Genomic DNA, 22,980 nt, shown 5'->3' on the forward strand with positions numbered 1-22,980 from the left:
GAAGCATAAAAACTGTATTTTCCTGCATCCAGACAGTAGGAGCAAGTCAGTAGAGAAACATGTTGCACAAAAATGTAATTCAAAATGCAGAATTATACCAACCATTTCTTTCCTTACTATTTGTATGTATCTATGATGAATAAATACCGTTATTTATGTTTTTCTCTAACAGGCAGAGGAGATTTGTCCCAACTGTAACGCTGCCTTGCCTGCCTCTCAAGTAGAAACCTTGTGCTGAAGGAAACAAACTAATGGCAAAGGGGTTTAGGAGGCAAAGAATGGGCAGAAAACCAGGAGAAACTGTGTCAATTTATTTTTCTATGTACATGTACTGTAGGAGTGTCTGAGAGGCTGCTGTAAATGGATTCAGACTGAAACAGAAGCAGATGGTTAAGCGTTGTGTCTTGGTCTGATGCTTGCAGACATATTCATTTACAAACAAAATCTTATCAGGATGCTATGGAGTTTGAATAATTTTGAACATTGTGGTTATTTACTGCAAAATATATTTTTTTTTAGGAGAGACCCTGTTATATAGTTAAAATGATAATATCTGAATAAACATCCCACTTTCCTGTTATATTTCCATGTATGTATGTATATACAATGAGGAAAGTGGGCATTATAAAACCCTGCTATTTTGCAAGTTCTCCCACTTAGAAATCATGGTGTCATCATAGGTGCATGTCAACTGTGAGAGACATAACCTAAAAAAAATAGGTATTTGAAGAACTGTCTATCAACTAGAATTCTGATCCTCAAGGACCTGGTTAGTCTGCCTTCAAAATGTCCACCTCCATTCCATTTATAGTCCTAAATTAGATGCACCTGTTTGATGTGGTCAGCTGCATAAAGACACTGTCCACCCCATACAATCAGTAAGAATTTAACTACTAACATGGCCAGGACCAAAGAGCTGTCCAAAGACACTAGAGCACAAATGTACACCTCTACAAGGCTGGAAAGGGTTACAGGGAAACTGCCAGACAGCTTGGTGAAAAAAGGTCGACTGTTGGAGCAATCACTAGAAAATGGAAGAGGCTAAACATGACTGTCTATCTCCCTCGGACTGGGGCTCCATGCAGGATCTCACCCTGTGGGGTCTTTTTGATCCTAAGAAAGGTGAGAAATAAGCGCAGAACTACATGGGAGGAGCTGGTCATGACCTGAAAAGAGCTGGGATCACAGTTTTCAACGTTATTGTTGGTAATACACTAAGACGTCGTGGTTTGAAATCATGCAAGGCCCAGAAAGTTCCCCTGTTTAACCTAGCATGTCAAGGCCCGTCCTAAGTTTGCCAATGACCATTTGGATGATCCAGAGGAGTCAAGGGAGAACGTCATGTGGTCAGATGAGATCAAAATAGAACATTTTGGTCACAATTCTACTAACCATGTTTGGAGGAAGAAGAATGATGAGTACCATCCCAAGAACACCTATTCTACTGTGAAGCATGGGTGGTAGCATCATGCTTTGGGGGTGTTTTTCTGTACACAGGACAGGACCTCTGCACTGCATTAAGGAGAGGATGAGCAGGGCCATGTATTGTGAGATTTGAGGGAACAAACTCTTTCCCTCAGTGAGAGCATTGTAGATGGGTGGAGGCTGGATCTTCCAACATGACAATGACCCAAAGCACACAGCCAGGGTAGCCAAGGAGTGGGTCTGGAAGAAGCATATCATGGTATGGTGTGGCCTAGCCAGTCTCCAGGCCTAAACCCATTAGATAATCTTTGGAGGAAACTCAAACTCCATGTTTCTTAGTGACAAACCAGAAACCTGACTGATCAAGGGAAGATCTATGTGGAGGAATGGGCCTAAATCCCTCCTGCAGTTTGTGCAAATATGATGCAAAACTACAAGAAACATTAGACCCCTGTAATTTTAAACATAGGCTACTGTACCTTATATTAACATTAGTTTTCTCAGGTGTTCAATTACCTATTTGCAGCTGTGTGATACAAATAAATAGTTAAATGGTTTTTAGATTATGTTTCAGTGGACATGCACCTATGATGACAATTTAAGACCCTTCTTTGATTTTTATGTGGGAGAACTTGCAAAATAGCAGGGGGTTCGAATACTCTGTGCTCTGATGGGGGAATAATGGTAAACCACCAGGCAAAAAAGAAGAAAAAACTCAGAAATCTGGATGATTTCACTCAGATGACCCACTTCTTGTATTATTATGATGCAATTATGGCATAAGCTTCTAGCTTTATTGTGGCTAATGCATTATTGAATTAAAAAGTCCATCTAACTTGATGAAAAAATGTTTTTGCGTTTAATTTTTACTCTCCCAAGTCGTCATGCTATTTGGCGTCTCTTTCATGACACCATCATGTTTGACTTTACAGTGAGACCCCCCTCCCCCCCGTATTTCTGTGGGATAAGTTTTTGTTCCTCACCTGAGAAATGTGTTGCTCTCTCTTCTGCGCTCATGATTGTGATTGGTCTGCTACCTTGAACCCGCCCCTTTATACGTACAGCGTTCAGATAATGCTGGATTGCGTTAACAAGTTGATACCTCGCTTTGCGGTGTAGCTGAACCTGACTGCAATTGGATAGGATAAACTAGGTTGGGCTCGCTTCGTGGTATGGGCCTCAGGCCTCAGTGGTCATACTGATGTTGATGCAGAGGGACTGAATAAAGTGATATGAGTGAGGAGGTGGAGGAAAAGACAGATGGGAAGGGACAAGACGAGGAGGAAATGATGACGAAAGGAGAAATAAAACCAATAAAGAGCAGAGACCTAAAAAAAACAAAGCAACGCCAGGTAGAGGGTCAATATGCAGGACTGGGTCAGCATATAATTTTATTCATCTTTTGATATCTGAGGATAGTGGGTAGAAAATATGTTTAGCTTTATCTAAGGAGTTAGCATTTTTGTTTTAGTTACAAGTTGCTTTGATCTTTACAGCATAAAAAGCTGCAAATTGAATTAAATGTAAAATTGTAATAATTTCCATTATTAAATATATAGAGAAACTATTTACATTTTTGGAAAAATATACATTTTGTTAACTCAAATTATTATTATTATTTTCTTTATTGCACATGCATTCTCGTGCCATGGGATTAAAGGCCTCTCCACACCAAGCTTCCAGGCTGAATTCAGACCCCAGCCAGTATCTCCTAGATATTCATTGTGACACTGAGCTGGCTACGCTTTCAGCTCTTGGCTGGGGTAACATGTGGGCAAAAACATGCCAGTTGGCTCTCCGGGAGAAAACTAGGCTGCTGCTGACCACTGATCTTGTTGAGCAGGGATTCAGCCCAATCCTCCACACGAAGTCCAAGTTCTACAATCACTTGGACATAGGTGAACTATGACAGAAACTCCCCCGCTATGCAGTTTGCTGTAATAACAAAAAAAAATCACTGGAAGAGAAACACTAGATGAAAGGCTTTCTCTAGCTTTGTAAGGTTTTAATACATTTCCTTTGAAAGTTATCCTAATCCTTCTGCTTCACCTCTTCTAAGGTGCAGGCTTGTTTTCTGCTGAAAGAAAAAATATTATTAAATGTTATCTGGCATTTCTGATTTGTGGTTGTTTAATCAATATGTAAATGTTAGATTATAATCCGTATCTGGGGAGCTGTTTTTGTGACAATCTATGTTTGAATTGAAATCTTTAGCCTTTTTTTATTGGTTACTGCCAGGCCTGCCTAAAATACATTTAGTAGGTTACCTTTCTTTGAAACAGCTGAATAAATGTGGAAAAAAGTTTATATAATTTCTTTCCACATGGCTTTCTTCACCCATAAAAACGTTTGTCATACATACATGTGCTTCCTTGATTACTTTGATGATAAATGCAGAAACAACAATATAAGCTATAACAAGAATACATTTTCGAAAAATATTATTTTCAACAATAATATTTATTATTAGTTAAAGTATTAGCATCTTGGGAATCAAATTGTATCTAAGAATTATCATTTGAAAAAACAACCGAGAAACAAAAGGTAAATACAGAAGGGGAGGGACAGGATGGGGAAGATGTAGAGCTGGTTGGAATTTTACTTTGCTCTCAGTTGAGGGATTTTCAGAACAAAAAGAATATATATAAATATAATAATAATATATATGTATATAACAAGAAGAAGACGTTGCAAATAAGCTTTGTTTCAATCCGGGTTCTCTGTTGGGTTTTCAGACTTACAGAATCAATGACGGCTCTGATGCTGCTTGACCCGAGTAATGCGACACTTATAGCCTAAGTATAGGAGTGATTTGTACAATGTGAGTCTTTATGTGCTGAACCACCTTCAGTCCACTCATTGTAAAGCTTCCCCAAATTCTAGAAAGGATTTAGATAGACAATCCTCTTCATGATGCAGTTCTCCCTCTTTCTGTCACATCTTTTCCTTTTTTCTGCTGTTCAATATTTATTTCCCAGTTTTATAAAATATATATTTTTTTTAATTGTGTTTTTTATGATCTGTAGGCCATAACCATGAAATGACAAAGAAAGATTTGAAATATTTCACTCTTTGTATAAAAAAATGCATATAAGAATTTTCCTTCCTGAAGAGAGCGACAAAAACGGTTAAACTTTTGGGCAACATTTATTTTACTGTTAATATATAAATACTAGCTCTTTTGCAACACAGTTAAAAACTTCACCCTTTTTCCTATTTTGAAGGGCTCTCTTTATAACTCGTTTTGGGAACTGTTATCACTGTAACATGTTTCCTACTACTTTCATCTCCTTGTCCTAAATTTCTGCCACCCTAACGTCCTTCTACTTTTTTCACATTACTTTTTACAAAGTTACAGCCATATTCAATGAATTAGGAAATAAACGTTAAGCTTATTTATTTCACAAACTCAACTCACTAAGGGAAACACATTTTATAGTTCATTACACATGCACTGATGTCTTCAAGTCATTATTTCTGTTAATGATTATTTTCCACTAACAGCTAACCAAACACATAAAAATAACAGCTCCATTTTAATATAGAAATGTTAGAGCAATAAAAAAAGCTGTTCCAATACAGAAATGCATATTTAAATATTAGCCTAAGGAATTTTATTTTTAAAAACCCTTTTAATGGACAAGCGACCCAGATCAGAATGTATGTTTATTTGTTAAATGTGACAGTAACATGTCTTCTTTAATTTTCCTTGCAATTGTTACTGTATTTACTTTTGCATGCTTTCTCATACAGCGTTTAAAACCTTGATGTATAGTTTCTGCTTACCGTTGACTTCTTGAGCTCCTGCGTCTGTGAAAAGCATGCTCATCACCTCCTCAAAGTTGCACCCAGGCTCACACACGAGGCTGTCCTCGGCTACGTGATGCAGCATTCTCTTGAGAACATCATCCAGGGAGGCGGCTGTCTCATCCAACAATATACTAGCCCTTGCCAGGAAGCCATCCAAGTCCCGGTGTGCCCGAACCTCCTCCTCAAAGTTCATGAGCTTCACATACTGTGGATGAGATTTACTTATATCATCACTTGACTTAAAGCCACAGAGTCCATGTATATTCAAGCAGTTTGGTTTTTTGTTTTGAAAAAAACTAACAAAAAAAAACAAAAAACAAAAAAAAACTTTAAACTTTTTTGCACTAAACATAACTGGAAAAAAACTTGTAAAGAGAGCAATTCTAGCCCGAACTGCAAGTCCTCTGTGTCATGGTGCAAAATGTATTTCATTTTCACTCATAGTCCTGATTTTTATATAGGGATTAAAAACACAAGATATTCTGAGGAAATTGTCCCTAATCATGCAGATCATATAATGACATTGGCTCTCATGGCACATAAATCAAGGCGGCCATCTTTGGGAGGTTGACCTGAAACCAGAACAAGCATGCCAGAGGCTGATTTCACAGTATTTTGGGATTTCTCATTAACATGTTGGTAAAAAAAAAAACCCACAATAATTTCACTTTTTTGCTTTATTGGATTTCCTTTATTTAAAAATTAAAATGAAATACAAAGATAAACCTGGCCTTGAAGATTTTATTTTTTGTTGTTGTTTTTTTTTGTGTTGTTTATTAATGACCAACAGAACCAGCGTCTTCAATGAAATAATGTTCCTTTTTAACCTTACAGATGTTTCGTATCAGTTTATAATTTTCTGTCAATATCAAAGTGTGGACACTGATTTTGCTGGACATGAAAATGGCTTCTTGAGAGGATACATTTTGCTCATTATTCCGGTAAAATGTGGATTCTAACATAAATGACACAATACAGGAGGAGTAACAGTTCTAGTCACTAATTTTTTTTCTTTTTATATATATATATATATATATATATATATATATATATATATATATATATATATTTTTTTTTTTTTTTTTTTTTTTAGGTTCTAATGGCCTTTATTTTGTTATTTTTCAAACAATGTGGACAGGAAAGTGGGTTACAAGAGAGGGAAGCAACACATTCAGCAAAGGTCAGCAGGATCAGGAACTAACCTGTAGCAGCTGGTAAATGGTTTAGACCCTCTCCCTTCACACCATAGCAGCACCCCAGTTTTTGATTGTTATTGTCTGTTAAACTAATTAACATATTCCTCTATCAAATGGTCATTAAGATAGTATTTAATGTTTTTTAAAAAAGAGAAAAAGACATTTTAAGAACAATCAATGAAGATTTTCTTCGTCTCAAAACAAGGGAACAAATTAATCTAGCAAATCTTTGACTATGTTGATTCCACTAATAAATCCTGTGAATTGGACACATTCTCTACCCTTATTCCTTTCTGAGAAGACACACAAATATGTCACCCATAATGTAAAATTCACAATGATAATTCTTCTTATATGTTTTATTTGACAATACAAAACAAATGATAATCTACAAAGACAAAGTTCATAAAACCAGATCAATCTAATCTTTGATTTCCTTGAACTGAAGGATGTTAATTTTCTTTGTGATCGGGAATTTGAGAAATCTAGAGAGAAATAAGAATATACAGTGACATTTTAAATCATGTATATCAACCATTTTTGTGAATATATGTGAGAATGTATGAGGGCCTTATTTGATAATTATTTAGCTAAATATATTACAGTTAACTCTAATAAAAAAAACTATATGAATAATAAAAACTATACGAATCTATAACGCATTTGGCAAGTTTGCTTGAGTTAAAGCGCTGACAGATCCACTGCTCTCAAAGCTTACTGTTAATTTCCAGGGAATGTAATGAAGCTCTCCATTGTCTGAGAGTGTAGAAAGAATGTTTTCCACCACTTTTGGTTTTTGCGTCATTTACGTGCAAAACGTTTCTGTGCTCAGACAACTGGGCTTATGAAATAAATAAAAACATATAATTAAGGCTTGTTATCTGTTTTTTTTTTTATTTCATTTAGTGCAAAAGAATCGGAAAACAAAATAATGGGAATAAGGAAGGAGGATGAAGCTTTCAGACGGATTTTGAATAATAATACCACTTATTGTGATGGATTTGTATAATATATTATATTACATGATTTATAGACTTCATTGACTTCATAATGACTATGCAATGTGATTTGCTGATTGGTTTTTTATTATAAATTAAAGTAATCTAGTTATGCTATGAAATACTTGAGTCTTGAGTCCCCCTGAAAATTAGAACAGTCTTTGTTCGATGCTGTTGCGCACATATTGTTTACATTAGGACCGGTCTAACAAGGGAGCACCAATATGGCGGCCGATGGCTTCACTTCAACCCCGTACTACCAACGGCCAATCAGCAATCCAATAAATACATAAAGATCAGTGGCTACAGAAGAAAGGTTTAGATCAAGACTTAAAAATATGATATTAACAGAAGGTCTAATGTGTCTGAACAAGCGCTAGTTTGCAAAGAGGAATGGACAACCATGTTATATAATAAATAAATCTTTGTGAAAAAAATATATACTTGAAAAAATAAGGAAGATAGCAAACAATTGTTGTTGGCTTAGCAAGCATCAGCCAGATACCGGAGAGAGGACTAGTTCCTGTTTGGGATCAGCCAATGGGTATGCAGGTCAAACCTGCTGATGCCGATTGGCTGAGTTACGTCGTCATTCACTTAAAAAGTGTCATCATGAAATACAAAGTAAAGGGGAAATACATCATTAAAAAATAAATATCTGACTTATTAAAAGTTACATTTTCAAATAAAGACTTCCTGAATAAATAAAAAAAAATCATGAACAACAATTTCTATTTTTGGGATAAATAATTTAACTAACCAATTATTTTCTGAGAATTGTTTCTGCATTCAGTTAATTCATAGTTTAAATGTCACATTAAATAGTGATGCATTATTTATTCAAGTAGATCGTTTTTTTCAGAATGATTTTGTGCACATGTATGTTACATAAAATATCAGTTTCCGGATGTTCAAAGCTGGTAGTTCTATAAAACATTGAGTCAGGTGGGCTGAACAGAAATATGAACATATTTAAGTTGTGAAACACACAATAAGTTACCCCTTTATATAACATAAGTATGTAACTCTTACTTTAGGCTTTTTTAATTTGACAAAATAAAACAAACAAAATTTGTATCTGATAGATTGACTCTTTATAAAGTGGGTATTTGTCTTATCTTAATTGTGCAAAAACTGCAGACTTTAAATCCTTTATTCACAAAATGCAGATTTAAATTAACATGGAAAGCAGCAGAACTGACAAAAAAATTATATGCTGATATATTTAGGACAGTTTTACCTAAAAAAAAAAAAAACACTTTTGCAAAATTGGACTAAAGAATAGAGTTTTAAATATGTTGCAGGTTTAACAGTCTCTTTGTAGCTGCTTGAAGATGTTTATTACGCAATAATCTAATAAGCTGTGGAAATAAAAACCTGCCACTCTCTACATGAAATGCCATTACATAGCAGATCAGATTGGCATATTATCATGCAGAATTGTATTTTTACCATCAGAATTGTAAAATGCTACAAAAGTGAAAAATGACTTAAAATGTCTGCGCCTATAGATTTTGTCAAGGCCCTCCTTCTGACAGTCAAACACTAATAAGACGTGTGCTTTATTCAGCCAAGGTTTATTCCAATAGTACAAGTGCAGAATGACATGCAGATGGGTGAGCGAACAGAAGGACAAACAAAGCTCGATTAAAAGCCCAGACACTCTCTAGACCCCGGTTTTATTGATTGTGGGGCAGGCTGAAATTCTAAAGATAAGTGGTACTCCTGCTGTTCTTTTTAAAATAGTCAAGCATCAAAACAAAGGCCATAGAACGTCTAACGTTTGCAGTTATTTTTGAAAAGGACTTTCAAAACATATAAATAAAACAGAAATATTTGCTGTTTAAACCTGATAGCAGCTGGGTCTTTGACCGTTTTGTCTGCACCAGTAAGATTTTTAGAAATATCAGGATTTAGAGCTGATTTAACACCAATCAAAAACAACGATCCCGTCAGAATTGTAGCGAAGATTACATCTGGTCTGATTGTTAACAGACACTCGTTTTAAATAATTGTCGCTTTGCATTCAAATAAAAAATACACATTGAACTAATTACAGGAAACATCCTAAACGTCGGCTGAAGGGTGTTCTAGTTATTGCAGGTAAATTGTGAATGCTGCCATGCGAATTCATGAAAAGAGGGAAAACAAGAAGGAGGGAGAAAGCAAACAGAACTGTGGCACAGAATGTTAGGATTAGTGAAAATGACCAGCAAAGCTGTTGGCAGGAAAAAGGCACAGCAAACCCAGATCACTGACAGCCTTGTGAGGGGGACGGATCTTGACATGCTTGTGAATTTTCTGTGTTTTTGATGAAGTGTGACAAATTCAAACATAGGTTTGTTAAACACAAAGACATCTGTGTTATACTTGGGTGTGCCAACAAGTTGAACTGAAATTAATTCATAACCAACTTGGTGATAAGCAAAAAGATGATAATCATAACCCCTTAACAGCATAAATAAAAGGGTTAATAATAATTTTTTTATAATCAAATGATAAGAACCCAGCATAGTTACTGTATTTATTTAGGCATTGTTCAGTGATGAAGGCTGCATAAAGCAGGACAGAGTTAGATTATGGAAAAGAATCTTAGCGTATCATTTGGCCTTCTCTCCCCAAAATGGTGAAGGAGGATAGCTGACATAGAGGCCAAATCATACCAGTGATAGAGTAATTTTAAAAAGTTAAATGATGAATTTTAAACAGCAATGTATCTGAATGATGTGGAGCTTTGCAAGTAAAGACAGTTTCTAGTTTCTACTGGATGCATCTAATAACACTGTATTTCTTTTTTTGCACTTTGTGTAAATCCGTTTAGTCTTATTGGTGTTTTAGGTTCTCTATTAATAAAGCTGGTTTGAGAAGGTAATGCAAAACTGCATTCACTGTAATAACATTTTTTTTTTCCCCCCCAACATGATTTCAGTTTTGATTCTTGTTTTTAATACCCAACTCCCTTGAGCCATCTTGGTGGATTCTAATTTCTCTAGGCTGTTCTTGATAGTTTTACAACTAAAGAGAGTGAATTTGAATTAGAGTTATAAATCAGATTTCAGTTAGTCAACATGTTCTTCTGTTAGAGAGCGTCAAGAAAGCTTTCAAGCCTTGCAGCAACGAAAGAAACAAAAAAAATTTTGTTTTGTTTTCTTGCCCCAAACGGGAACCAGTAGAAAAAAAATTGTAAACAAAGTAAAATCTTCTCTAATACTCAAAACTAACTACTTTAAAGTGCTATTTACTGCATGGAATATATATTTATAGCAATTACATTGCCCCCGAAAAATGCAAATATCAGTCTGTTTGAAGTTTACTACTGAAGATTACCACAAAAGAGTCTTAAATAAGAGGCAATCAACTTTAGGTAATTTTTTCTGAAAATGGTTCAATTAACAGCAGAATTTGTATAGCCACTATTGAAGCTTGCTTTTTATCTCTAGTTGAACGTAAAAAAGTAAGAAGAAAGTAATAGAAAGAAAGTAATAAGGGATAGGAAAGTAATATCAGTATCCTGTCAAAGACATACAATCCCCTTATGACCTCTTTATTTCTTAAGAAGATAAATAATTTTGCTTACCCGTCTTGATGTGTTCAGTAACACACAACCAGAGTCGTCAGCATCTGAAGACAAAACAAAGATTATTAAGTAAAGCAATAAAAAATGTCTGACTTTGGTCCATTTTTAGACAAACAACACATCACACCTGATTACTGTATATTCCACTAGCATAAAAATTGATTGAATCAGGAAGTAAAAATACTTTACAAATTGTTCTATAAGTTGTACACCAAATGCAGTAATGCACGCTTGTTTCAAACACAGACATCAAACCTAGTGGTCATGTAAGTGGCAGAAAAACTGAACATGACATAGCTGTACTCTATGGCACATCAGAGCCTCAAAATTAGGGAATTAATACAAACCACAAAATATAAGGCACCATTTGTTTTTTTATATTTTAAAACAAACTATATTTGACTTGATGAAATATAACAATATCATCTGGGAAGTGTATTTGCCACATACTTGCTGTTGTTCTACAGTTGTCCACCTGGTAGATGGATTCTAAGTCATTTAAGTTTATCCTAAAGGCACTTCACTCAGACACTTTAATCAAGTAATACATATATTTATGACTGAAAAAAATATATAAAGCCTCTATATTCGATGAACAGATGTGGCTGACAAAGCATGAATGCCTAAATTACTAAAAATACAACAACCAAAAATCATAAAGGTATAGTGGAAAATTCCTTTGAGATTGGTATTCTATATCTCTGATTATGGTTTCAAAATCAGTATCATTGTAAAAGCTGTTTTTTACAGGCTTCCTTTGATGCTAAAGATGCTTTGCTAATGTTACAAGCCGCATCTCAGTCGAAAACAGTACCATTTCAAGAGGTAGGGTTTCCTGAAAAGTAGCCAATTATAATTTACTTTCTTCTTCATTTCAGAAAAAAGCAAGAGAGCACAGAGGAGCATGGACTTGTGGTTGCTACTGAATCTGAACATGTAAAACATTTCAAATGCTTGTGGTGAGAAGTTATATCCATGTGATTTAAATAAAACTCTGAGAGTTTATCAAACCAAGTTTGCATAACTGCAACACGCTAAAAGTTTATTGTTAAACTCTGCTTATGCCGTCTTTTTAACCTTAGGTCCTTCCTGCATAGAGAAACATCAGTCCTACTCGCCACTTTAGTACCAGACCATGTTGCCAGCCCCAATGATTTATTTACTGAACTCTCTTAAGTACTTATAAGAGGAGATGCTTTGAGACCTAATTACCCTATCCATCATTCATTTATCAAAATTGTCAGATTTAATCACATAAATGTCACTTTATAAATCAATACACTGCTCAAAAAAATAAAGGCAACACTAAAGTAACACATCCTGGACCTGAATGAATGAAATGTTGTCATTGAATACTTTGTTCTGTAGAAAGTTGAATTAGCTGACAATAATCAAATTCACTAAACTATGGAGGCCTAGACACACAAAATTAAAGTGGAAAAACACACTACAGGCTAATCCAACTTTGATGTAATGTCCTTATTACAGGTCAAAATGAGCCTCAGTATTGAGTGTGGCCTCCATGTGGCTCTATGACCTCCCAATAATCCCTGGGAATGCTCCTGATGAGGTGGTTGATGGTCTGCAGAGGGATTGCCACCCAGACCTGGACTAAAGCATCTGCCAAATCCTGAACAGTCTGTGGTACAATGTGATGGTGTTGGTTGGATCTGTTGAAGACTATTTTTATTTTCTGTTATAACTGTTATATTTGTTTATCTCTATATCTGTTCACTCTTCTGTGTGGGTCAGCCAAAAAGGACATTCTTATGCTGACATATGGTGGCCAGAGAGTCTCCAGCAACACTTTCTATGGTAATTCTGTAGGCTGTGTGATGGGGCCAAGATGCGGACGGGGGGGCTGTAGAGGACACTTGCTGGCTGACTTTTAGATAAAAAGGGGGAAAAAAGCCGAAACTCTCTGCCTTTTTCTGTGTGTTTCTCCCCTGAAAATGGCAGAAGACGCAAGGGCCTGACAGATGTGAGATCTTCCTCTGCAATTTTTGCTTGTATCAATGATTTTGTTAAAAACAACTGGAATACATTTTGTAAAAAATTAACCTTAATTCCTTCTTTGTGTACGCTATCTGAGAAACAATACCTCCATTGGATTTGGATAGAATATAAAGGATTCTATAACAACAGATCGAGACATGATGTCCTGGCTGTGGCTTGTCTCCTGGTAGCGCCTCCACTCTCTGAACACAACAATGATAGACACAGCAAATCTTCCTGCACAGCTCATATTGATGTTCCATCCTGGATGAGCCACACTACCCGAGACCCTTGTGTGAGATGTAAAGTCTGTTTCAAGCTGCCACAAATGTGAAAGCACCACCTACTATGAAAATTGACTAGAACATCACCTGGAAAGCTCAAGTACTGAGAGCTGGTCTGTGGTTCCCACCTGCAGAACCACTCCCTTATTGAGTACGTCTTGCTAGTAATATTTTCCATTGTTGTCTGTTATCCGCTTGTCTTTGTCATTTGCACAAAAGCATTTTAATGGATTGCAAATCAGTGTTGCTTCTTAAGTGGACAGTTTGATTTCACAGACCTTTGATTTAGATGAAATTGTGTGTTATTTACCTGTTCCCTTTATTTTTTTGAGCAGTGGAGTTTTTCTCCTTATTTATTTGTGTAATATTAATTTTAATGAAATGAGATAAGAAGCTATTTAATGCAGGGTAAAGATAACCCAGTTTAGAGTGCTTTAAGGTGTTTAAAAGTGCTGCAAATTGTAACTAAATTCTGGTCAAAGAGAGAAAAGAAAGACCAACGAACACAAGGATAGGGAATGAGATGTATGAGAACCCTCCCTTTTAAAAAGGTCTCTAAATGTCTTGCAGAAGGTAAGAGAAAACATTTTTAATAAAAGAAATGCCTTCAAAGATCGATAGACCAATTTACTCAACGAATGGGAAAAACAAATAAAATTTTATTTTCATGTTTCTTGTGAGATCCTTCTGCATTTCAACCTATCATTTAGGAATACCATTAGAGTAACTTAAAACTGCCTCCAACCAGAGCTACACCTCTGCTGTCAAGTGCTCTATTTATACAGCTGGTATGGTAACATTTGGTTAAGCCTGTGTGCAAACTTAGATATGCATATCATAAAATTCATCCTCCTTCCTTTAATGGTTTTATGTAGCATAACTTAATAAAATGACCTTAAGCACTACTTACAGTGCTGTGTGAAAGTATTTAGAATTCCCCTTTAACTTTTTGTCCATTTGCCACATTTCAGGCAAAATTGTAATGTTTTGTGAAGAATCAACAACAACTTTTTTTTTAATAAATACAAGCTGAAAAATTGGGTGTGAAAAATTATTCGGCTCCCTTGTATTCAGTTAATATTTTGTAGCACCACCTTTAGCTGTTACTCAACCCAGTCTCATGGGAAATGTACCCCCACTACGTTGGTCCACACTGCAAAACGTAGTGGAGGTACATTAATGGCCATTTTTTTGTGGTACTGTTACATTTCTTCTGCCTATACGCTTTCTATTGTAAACTGTAACATTTTGGTATAAACATGGCTGAGATTTCTCTAACTTTTAGTGGGAAAATCAATAATTTCAATCAGTTTCTGCATTTAAATGGTATTGATTACATTTATAGCGAGAAGTGTAGGGTTTATTTACATAATATTTACTTAGTGAACATACATAATCACCCGCTTGCTAGTTTTTGCTACGTTTTTCGGATCTCGTCAGGATTATGGTAAATGGTAAATGGCATGTACTTATATAGCGCCTTTATTCAAGTTAGGAGACTTGACCAAAGCGCTTTACACTACATTCATTCACCCATTCACACACACACTCACACACTGATGGTGGCAATCTACATTGTAGCCACAGCTGCCCTGGGGCTCACTGACAGAAGCGAGGCTGCCGTACACTGGCGCCACCGGGCCCTCTGACAACCATCAGTAGACAATGCAGGTGAAGTGTCTTGCCCAAGGACACAACGACAATGGAAGTCGGAGTCGGGGCTTGAACCGTCAACCCTTCGATTACAGGGCAAACTCCTCCATCCAACGCCACTGTCGCCCCAACCGGATCCTTTGTGCATTTAACTTCCTGTTTGGTGCGATCTCATTGATGGGTTTTGACCAGATTTTGACCAAAGAGGAACTTAAAAAAAAAAAAACAATTAGAGTACACAACCAGCATATCTGGAATCAATGAGATCGCACCAAACAGGAAGTTAAATGCACAAAGGATCCGGTAGATTTCCAAATAAAACACATCCGATCTTAACCCATGATCCTTTTTTTAACTAGTTTAATTAGTTTCTCCCGTTTGCCACGACGTAATGCATTGATCTGAAAATCAACCTCAGACGCAACGCACGCAGTGGCGAGGGTTTGATCCGTCAGATGGAGTTAAATCACAAAGAATTCAATGTTGAATCAGGGCGGCAGCTAAATGCTAGGCGATGGGTAGCAGCCAAAACTTTGCAATTTCACATAATCCTGACGAGATCCGAAAAACATAGCAAAAACTAGCAAGCGGGTGATTATGTATGTTCACTAAGTAAATATTATGTAAATAAACCCTACACTTCTCGCTATAAATGTAATCAAAACCCATTTAAATGCAGAAACTGATTGAAATTATTGATTTTCCCACTAAAAGTTAGAGAAATCTCAGCCATGTTTATACCAAAACGTTTCAGTTTCACATTATCTTGAAAAATCTTTGCAAGAAACGAACAAGCAAGTGAATATGTACATTCCCTGAGTAAATATTCTGGCAAGAAACTATACATTTCTCACTAGAAATGTAATCAAAACTCATTTTAATGCAAAAACAAACTCAAGTTATTAATCTTTCCACAAAAAAATTAGCAAATGTCGGCCATATATATATATTTTTTTCTTCTCCCAGCTGGAATCTTGAAAGTCACGTGACTAGGACATAAAACAATAGAAAGCGTATAGGCAGAAGAAACGTAACAGTACTACAAAAAAATGGCCATTAATGTACCTCCACTACGTTTTGCAGTGTGGACCAAGGTAGTGGGGGTACATTTTCCATGAGACTGGGTTGCTGTTACTACAGTTGCAAGTCTATTGGCTATGTCTCTATGAGTTCTGCAAATTGAATTGAATTGCCTATTCTTCCTGCAAACCAGCTGGGACTCAGTGAGATTGGAAGGTTTGTGAACAAAGCAGTTACAATTCTATCCACAGATTCTCGATTAGATTTAGGTCTGGACTTCGACTAGGCCATTCTTACACCTGGATATATTTATTTGTGAACCATTCCATTGTAGATTTTGCTTCATGTTTTAGATCATTGTCTTGTTGGAATATAAATCTCCATTCTAGTCTCAGGTCTTTTGTATACCCATCAGGTTTTCTTCCAGAATGGTTCTGTATTTGGCTCCATCAATCTTCCCATCAAAATTTTAACCATCTTGTCTGTCCCTGCTGAAGAAAAGCAGACCCAATCCATGATGCTGCTACAACCATGGTTGGCACTGGAGATGTTGTGCTCAGGGTGATGAGCTGTGTTTCTTTTATGCTAAACATAACCTTTGGTATTGTCAAAAATTGCATTTCTGTTTTTATCGGACCAGAGCACCTTCTTCCACATGTTTGCTGTGTCTCCCAGGTTGCTTGTGGCAAACTTCATAGAAGACTTTTTAATGGATATCTTTATGAAATGGCTTTCTTCCATAAAGGCCAGATTTGTGCAGTATAAGAGTGATTGTTGTCCTATGGAGAGTCTCCCGCCTCAGCTGTAGATCTCTGCAGTTCATCCAGAGGGATAATGGGCCTCTAGGATGCATCACTGATCAGTCCTCTCCTTGTTTGAGCTGAAGGTTTAGAGGGATGGGTCTTTGTAGATCTGCAGTGGTCTGATACTCCTTCCATTTCAATATTATCACTGTCGCAGTACTCCTTGGGAAGTTTAAGTTCGGGAAATCTTTTTGTATCCAAATCTGGCTTTAGACTTCTCCATAACAGTATCTCAGACCTGCCTGGTGTGTTCCTTGTTCTTCATGATGCTCTCTGCACTTTAAACAGACCTCAGACGATCACAGAGCAGGTGCATTTATACAAAGACTTGATTACACACAGGCAGATTTTATTTATCATCATCAGTCATTTAGTTCAACATTGGATCATTCAGAGATCCTCACTGGACTTCTGGATAGAGTACTGAAAGTACAGCGGCCAATTCATTTTGCTTATTAAAAAAGTTTAAAATATCCAATAAATTTCGTTCCACTTTATGATCGTTTCCCATTCGTTGTTGATTCTTCTAAAAAAATAAAATTGTATATCTTTATATTTGAATCCTGAAATATGGTAAAAATTCAAAAAGTTCAAGGGGGGTGAATACTTTGAAATGCACAGTAGAATTATAGATCTACTTTTAGCAACAGTAACTCAAAGTAGTCATTTTTGTTATTTAGCTGTAGAGGAATGCTTTTCTAAACAGTATAGTTCCTACAGGGGTTTACTCAATCAGGCCAGCTGGCAGCCGTGGCTGGGCCCTTGACAAAATAATTAAATATGAGCCTCCAACGTTGACATTTATATTTCATTGAGCTGCCCCAAATTGATCAATTAACGTAGTGGTGTTAATTGGCAAGTATTTGGCAGTATGATACAGATCAGGTTTATCCCATTTTACCCCAATAAATCAACAAAGATGACATAGTGATGTTTATTTTTTTATAATACCTAAGAATATAGCTGGGAAAACCTGATGAGAGCTGAATAATATTTTTTTACATGTAAGATTCATGCCGCCATATTTCAAATCAATACCAACATCCTCTATGAAATATCAAGATGTTCACATTGGGAATCAATACAAATATCATCTAAAAAGAAATCCCCATATTTAACAATATTTATGGGGCATTTTACAGCATTTTAGTTAGCTTATTCATTCAGTTTAGGTCACTCTGTGAACATAAATCTACTTTGACCCCTGAGCAGTGTTACGGTAACCAAGAGGCAAATTCTCAGAAATAAACCTAAAACTGCCAAAGTACAAAGAAGATTGTTTTTGTTCTTTGCTTTTTTGAAGTTAAAGAATTTACTGATCTGTGTGTAATCCATAATTCATAGTAGATCAGGAAGTGTTTGCTTTACAATGGAAACCTTGCAATTCCTTCATTGTAAATTTTGGTATTTTGTCTGTCTGCTATATTAACCAATATGATGTGTTGAAATAGATCTGCTATTTTCTATTTTCACAGCTTTTGTGAGACACATTTTTTATAAAGTAGGCCATTTATTGATAAAAAAGTTTATATGAATTCTCTAAAGCAAAGTTTCTTGCCCAACAGCAATGATGAACTGCACTGCAGCATTTTATACCAAGCTATTTTAGTATCTAGGCAAGAGGTAAAGAATCTGGTTGTTATTCAAAATGGTAAAAGTTAACTTTTTCAACATAAAACTGACTAAAACTAGACTAAAACCTTTTTAAAATTTAGTCGACTAATACTGACTAAAACTATCATATATCGTAACGACTAAATCTAAGATGGCTGTCAAAACAATACTGCATAGCACAATTCAGCACATGGACAGTGCTTTAGATGAATTAAGTTAATAAAATATAGCAAAAATAAAGGCAAAAACATTTGTCAAACAAGTAAAACAATTGGACCAAAAGCAGAATAAAAGCAAGTAGAAAAAACAAAACAAAAAAACATGATAAAAGCAGGGAGGAGTAGGGAAGAAAATGAAAGTTGGATCACAACCTTAAACTAATAATATCCCAATTAACAGTTTAACTTCAACAGTCAAAGGCTATAAGATCTCTTCATCAAATGGCCATTAGGTAGGAATAATTATTGATTATAAATATTATAAAAAGATCTATTTTGGATCATTATTATTGCATGCATTTTTGGTTACCAGAAATGTCATGATATTTTTTAGCTGAACGATAAATTGTCCCAGAAATTATTGTGATAAATGATAGTATTGTCATTTGGTTTAAATTCAAAGCTCTCCCACACAGCAGCTCTCATGCTTGGCTTTAAAAGCATTTCCATCTCTGATTTTTCAAATCTCATCCAGCATTTTTCTGGTTTGCTGCTCTTCAGTCATGAGACCCTTATGTTATAATGGCCACTCTGAGAAAAGGATGGGAGAGGTGAAGGGAGACCGACGCACTTGAGTGAAACTTTTAGTCATTCAGAGTCTTTAGTAAAAAGAGAGGAAGACGCAAGGTAAACAAACAAGCCTGCAGATGAAAATTATTCAGACTATTTCAATTTATCATGCAATTAATTTTTATCATGCGATTATTTTGACATTTTTATGTTTCCAAGTGGAAATACATTAGAAATTAAAAACTTTTGTGGTTTAAATATGTGACACTGTTGGCCTTCCATACATGCCGCACTCATAATTATTCCTCTTTCTAAATATCCATTTGTGCGACATTTTAACATTTCAGTTCAAAATGTCACGATTTAAACCTTCCTTTAGCAGTTTAGTTTCAAAACCAACACCTTGTTTTTACCCTCAGTGCCTCACATTTAGCCCAGATCCTGCAGACGCAGCGGTGGGTGCACCCTGGTGGTGATGTTAGTCTAAAGTACATTTTAAAAACTTTAACCCCAACTACAGGACCTGTCTTTATTATATCTTAATGTAGCAAATATGGTAATGACAGCCTGTCTTAAGATCAGGTTGTCTGTAGGTAAAAACGATCCAAAGTCAGGCTGTACCTTGGGCTTGAGGAGTGTTCCTCTGGTGAGAATAATGGAACAGAGAGGAAGATTCAGGTTTTGTGTTTTTCTGTCTCTACCTGTTGCACACTGAGCATTTTTATAATACTGGAGAATTTTAACTCAGTCTATAGCTCCACAACACATTTATTCATTGACAGGTAGCTTTGGGGTAAAGTACCTTGTCAAATGCGTATACGCCAAAGGCATATTGATAGTGTGACATCTTCCTATTGCAGGACGCCTGCTTTGCCGAAAAACCATATTTGCCTATGACATCAGGAGATATAAAGTAAAAGCAAACAAAAGAAAAATGTAAAATTTACCCAAGTGGAATCATTGCAAAAACAACTCAACAAATAAATCAGTTTAATCTGTTCATAAAAAAAAACATGTAATCAAATCAAACATTTCTTTAAAAAAAATAAAGAACATTTGGTAATTTTAGTAAAAAAAAAAAAAGTAATGTTACAAGTAACACCAACTGAGCCAGTAAGGGAAGAAAAAAAGAAGATAGAGACTCTTTTTCAAACGGGGAAGAAAATGTCAAAAGGCACATCTTTAACTGCTCTCACTGAACAGGGATTGGACTTTCCCCGCCGATAAGGCTCTAATACACATCTCTGTGGAGTAGAGGCAAGTCTAAAGATAAAACACAAAGGCTTTGATTTTCCCATTGTTAAAAAAAAGGAAAAGAAATGAGGAAAAACCTTTTTAAGTCAGAAAACAATACCGAGACTAAAGGGGCGGGGGGATTTCACAGCACCTCAGCCCGTTAACTAGCCCCCCCGACTCTCATGAAACAATCCTCCATCACTATTACATAACGCGGTTACTGAGAATCACTGAGGGGAGGATGTTATTGGGTTACCATGGTCTTTCCTCCTTTACGCCTTGTGATACTCTGTGGAAATCAATCACTGCATAACTCCTCCCTCCAGGAGCACCATGAAATCCCTCCATTAAACAGGCAAATAAGTCGCAGCAAAACCTGAGGATATATTATCAATATCCCAGTGACAAGTGAACATGCTTGAGTTTAAGTTAACAGAAAATGATAGCAGGCTCTGACTGTCACACCAAACACCGTGCCAGGATAACACTGCAGGCAATGGAGGGGAAAAAAAGACGAGCCCAAACCGTTGCCGTCGGTGATGAAACAGTGGCAGGGGCCACGTGCTGTGTGCGCTGGATTTTGTTCATCAAAGCCTTACAATCAAAAAGCACACGGCGTGGCTGATCCTTTTCTAGTTGGGGAGGGAAGTGACGCTCTAATTGCTATCAGGCGGCAGTGGAAAGAAGATATTCATATATTCATATAAGATTACCTCATCCCAAATGATAACCTCTTCTAATGGTTTCTGCAGGACTTAATGTACTGAGAGGCTTTAAGTAATCCAAAAGAAATTTTAGGGTTTTAAGGATCAAAAAGGTCTGTTTTACCATTTGATCAAGTGGCACTAAAACTGTTCAGTCACGAGTGCTGTGTAATCTTAGCATAGAGTGGCATATAATTATCTTTGTAAAAAGGAACAGGAGAGACCAGGAACTAACAGGACACCCTTCTAAAACAGACATGCTGTGTAAGATGTGCTGGGAAGCTGCCTGAAATATTTCAGTAAGTCTGGTTCCTACTTGCCCATAGGTTTACCCAGTACAAATGACTTAAGAACCAAGAAAAATAAATGCTAATTATTTTTTGGAGGGTTAAGATGCAGATGTTTATGCCTATTCCTCAAAACAACTGTTTCAAATCTTGGTTCTTATCTGAACATGTAAACTGCTTGTACGTACGGTTGTTTAACCCTGCATTAAGAAAATTATCTAAACTATTTATGCTCCTGATAAATAAATAATGCTCTTATTCTTTTTGGAATCAAGAATAAGGACTTTCTAAGGTGCAATCAACAGCATAGCTGTCAAGTCTCCCCAATTGGCTTTAACAGCCTCCCATAAATTTCCCATATTATTGTATCATAAAGTCATATTTAAAAAACCACTGATCTGCCTCTTCAAAAAGAACTGTCGCTAGCATCGCAAGTCAAAATCTGATCCCCTTATTGTAGTTTGCATTGGTTGAAAGAATTTATTTTGGATTTTTTGTGGACATGTCTTGAAATATAACGGATACTGGAGCTTGCATGGGGTAGTCTGATGGCTTGCAGCAGTCGTAAAATTTCCCATATTTTCAAATCCAGAAATTGAAAGGTATGATCAACAGACAAAGAGAACTGTCTCATGTTTTATGATTTTTCTTTTTTTCCCCACATTTAACATCATATCATTTTATTATTACCTCAACTACATGGCTTAGAAAATCATCTTTCCTTTACAGACACTCTCTGACTGGCAATATCACACTCAATCTCCTCATTTTAATGGGCAGAACCAACATTGTTTGCACATATTGACAATAGTCCCACAGCCTTTGTGGGTTTCCCTCAACATGCCCACTGATTGCATCCAAGATCAGACCCAAAGTGACTAGGATCATTTTTTGCTAAAAACACAAACTCAAGAAGTTCTATGACCCCTAACCTGTAAAAACTGTAAAGATTGAATAAAAAAAAAGTGATCCTACAATTAATTAACTTTTCTGACATATGTAAGTTCTGTTGTATTAACATAATTTCCAATAATTTCAAGCAGACAAAAAGCAAAGCTGTTTGGGTTTCAACGGTTTGAATTATAGGTTTTTATTATTTTCCTTTTAAAAAAACACTTTCACATTCTCCGCTGGGGGCTGGTCAGATGCCCCTGCAGGCCAGTCCAGTTAATGGCAGCAAATAAAAACTAAAAACAGGGCCACAATAAGCAGTAATATTCCCACTGCTACTCTATTGGATTTCAGTACTCCCTCAGTCCTCTCAAAGTCTACTTTTACACTCCAACATGACCTCCTCTAAAAATATTTATTTCTGTGTATGTGGAAGGACTTTCTGTAAAATCTAGCACCCATTCACGTTTATAAATCCCCACATAAACTAGTTTTGTAACCAGCAACTTTTATAATGTGTCAGCACTGTGTTAATAAGGTGAATAAACAGAAGATGCCTTGCTGCCTGGGATTGAATATACACTGCAATCTAGACACGACCTCCTCAACTATGCAATGTCTTGAAAAGGTATTTGTCTCTTTAAACTTTTCTAAATTCTGAAAACAACATTCAATAGTTTCTATGGCTTCCTCATTAACCACTGTATGATAATTGATCTGAATGAATGAAATTCTTATTGAATACTTTGTTCTGTACAA

At 36.1% G+C, this 22,980-nt stretch overlaps 1 protein-coding gene across 5 annotated transcripts in view; it reads right to left on the reverse strand.

Moving 5' to 3' along the window:
- The window catches only part of slc4a11 (solute carrier family 4 member 11), a 212,185-nt gene that overhangs the window by 100,607 nt on the left and 88,598 nt on the right, over nt 1-22,980 (reverse strand). For all 5 annotated transcript variants that reach the window (XM_038304653.1, XM_038304656.1, XM_038304658.1 and 2 more), the window contains 2 exons: nt 11,007-11,050; nt 5,212-5,440 (listed from right to left, as the gene is read on the reverse strand). In XM_038304653.1, coding sequence (XP_038160581.1) covers nt 5,212-5,440; nt 11,007-11,050 — 273 coding nt within the window. The remainder of the gene's footprint in view (nt 1-5,211; nt 5,441-11,006; nt 11,051-22,980) is intronic.

Source organism: Cyprinodon tularosa, unplaced genomic scaffold (genome assembly GCF_016077235.1).
Source record: "Cyprinodon tularosa strain WSP-4 unplaced genomic scaffold, ASM1607723v1 ctg54, whole genome shotgun sequence".
In the NCBI taxonomy this organism is placed as follows: domain Eukaryota; kingdom Metazoa; phylum Chordata; class Actinopteri; order Cyprinodontiformes; family Cyprinodontidae; genus Cyprinodon; species Cyprinodon tularosa.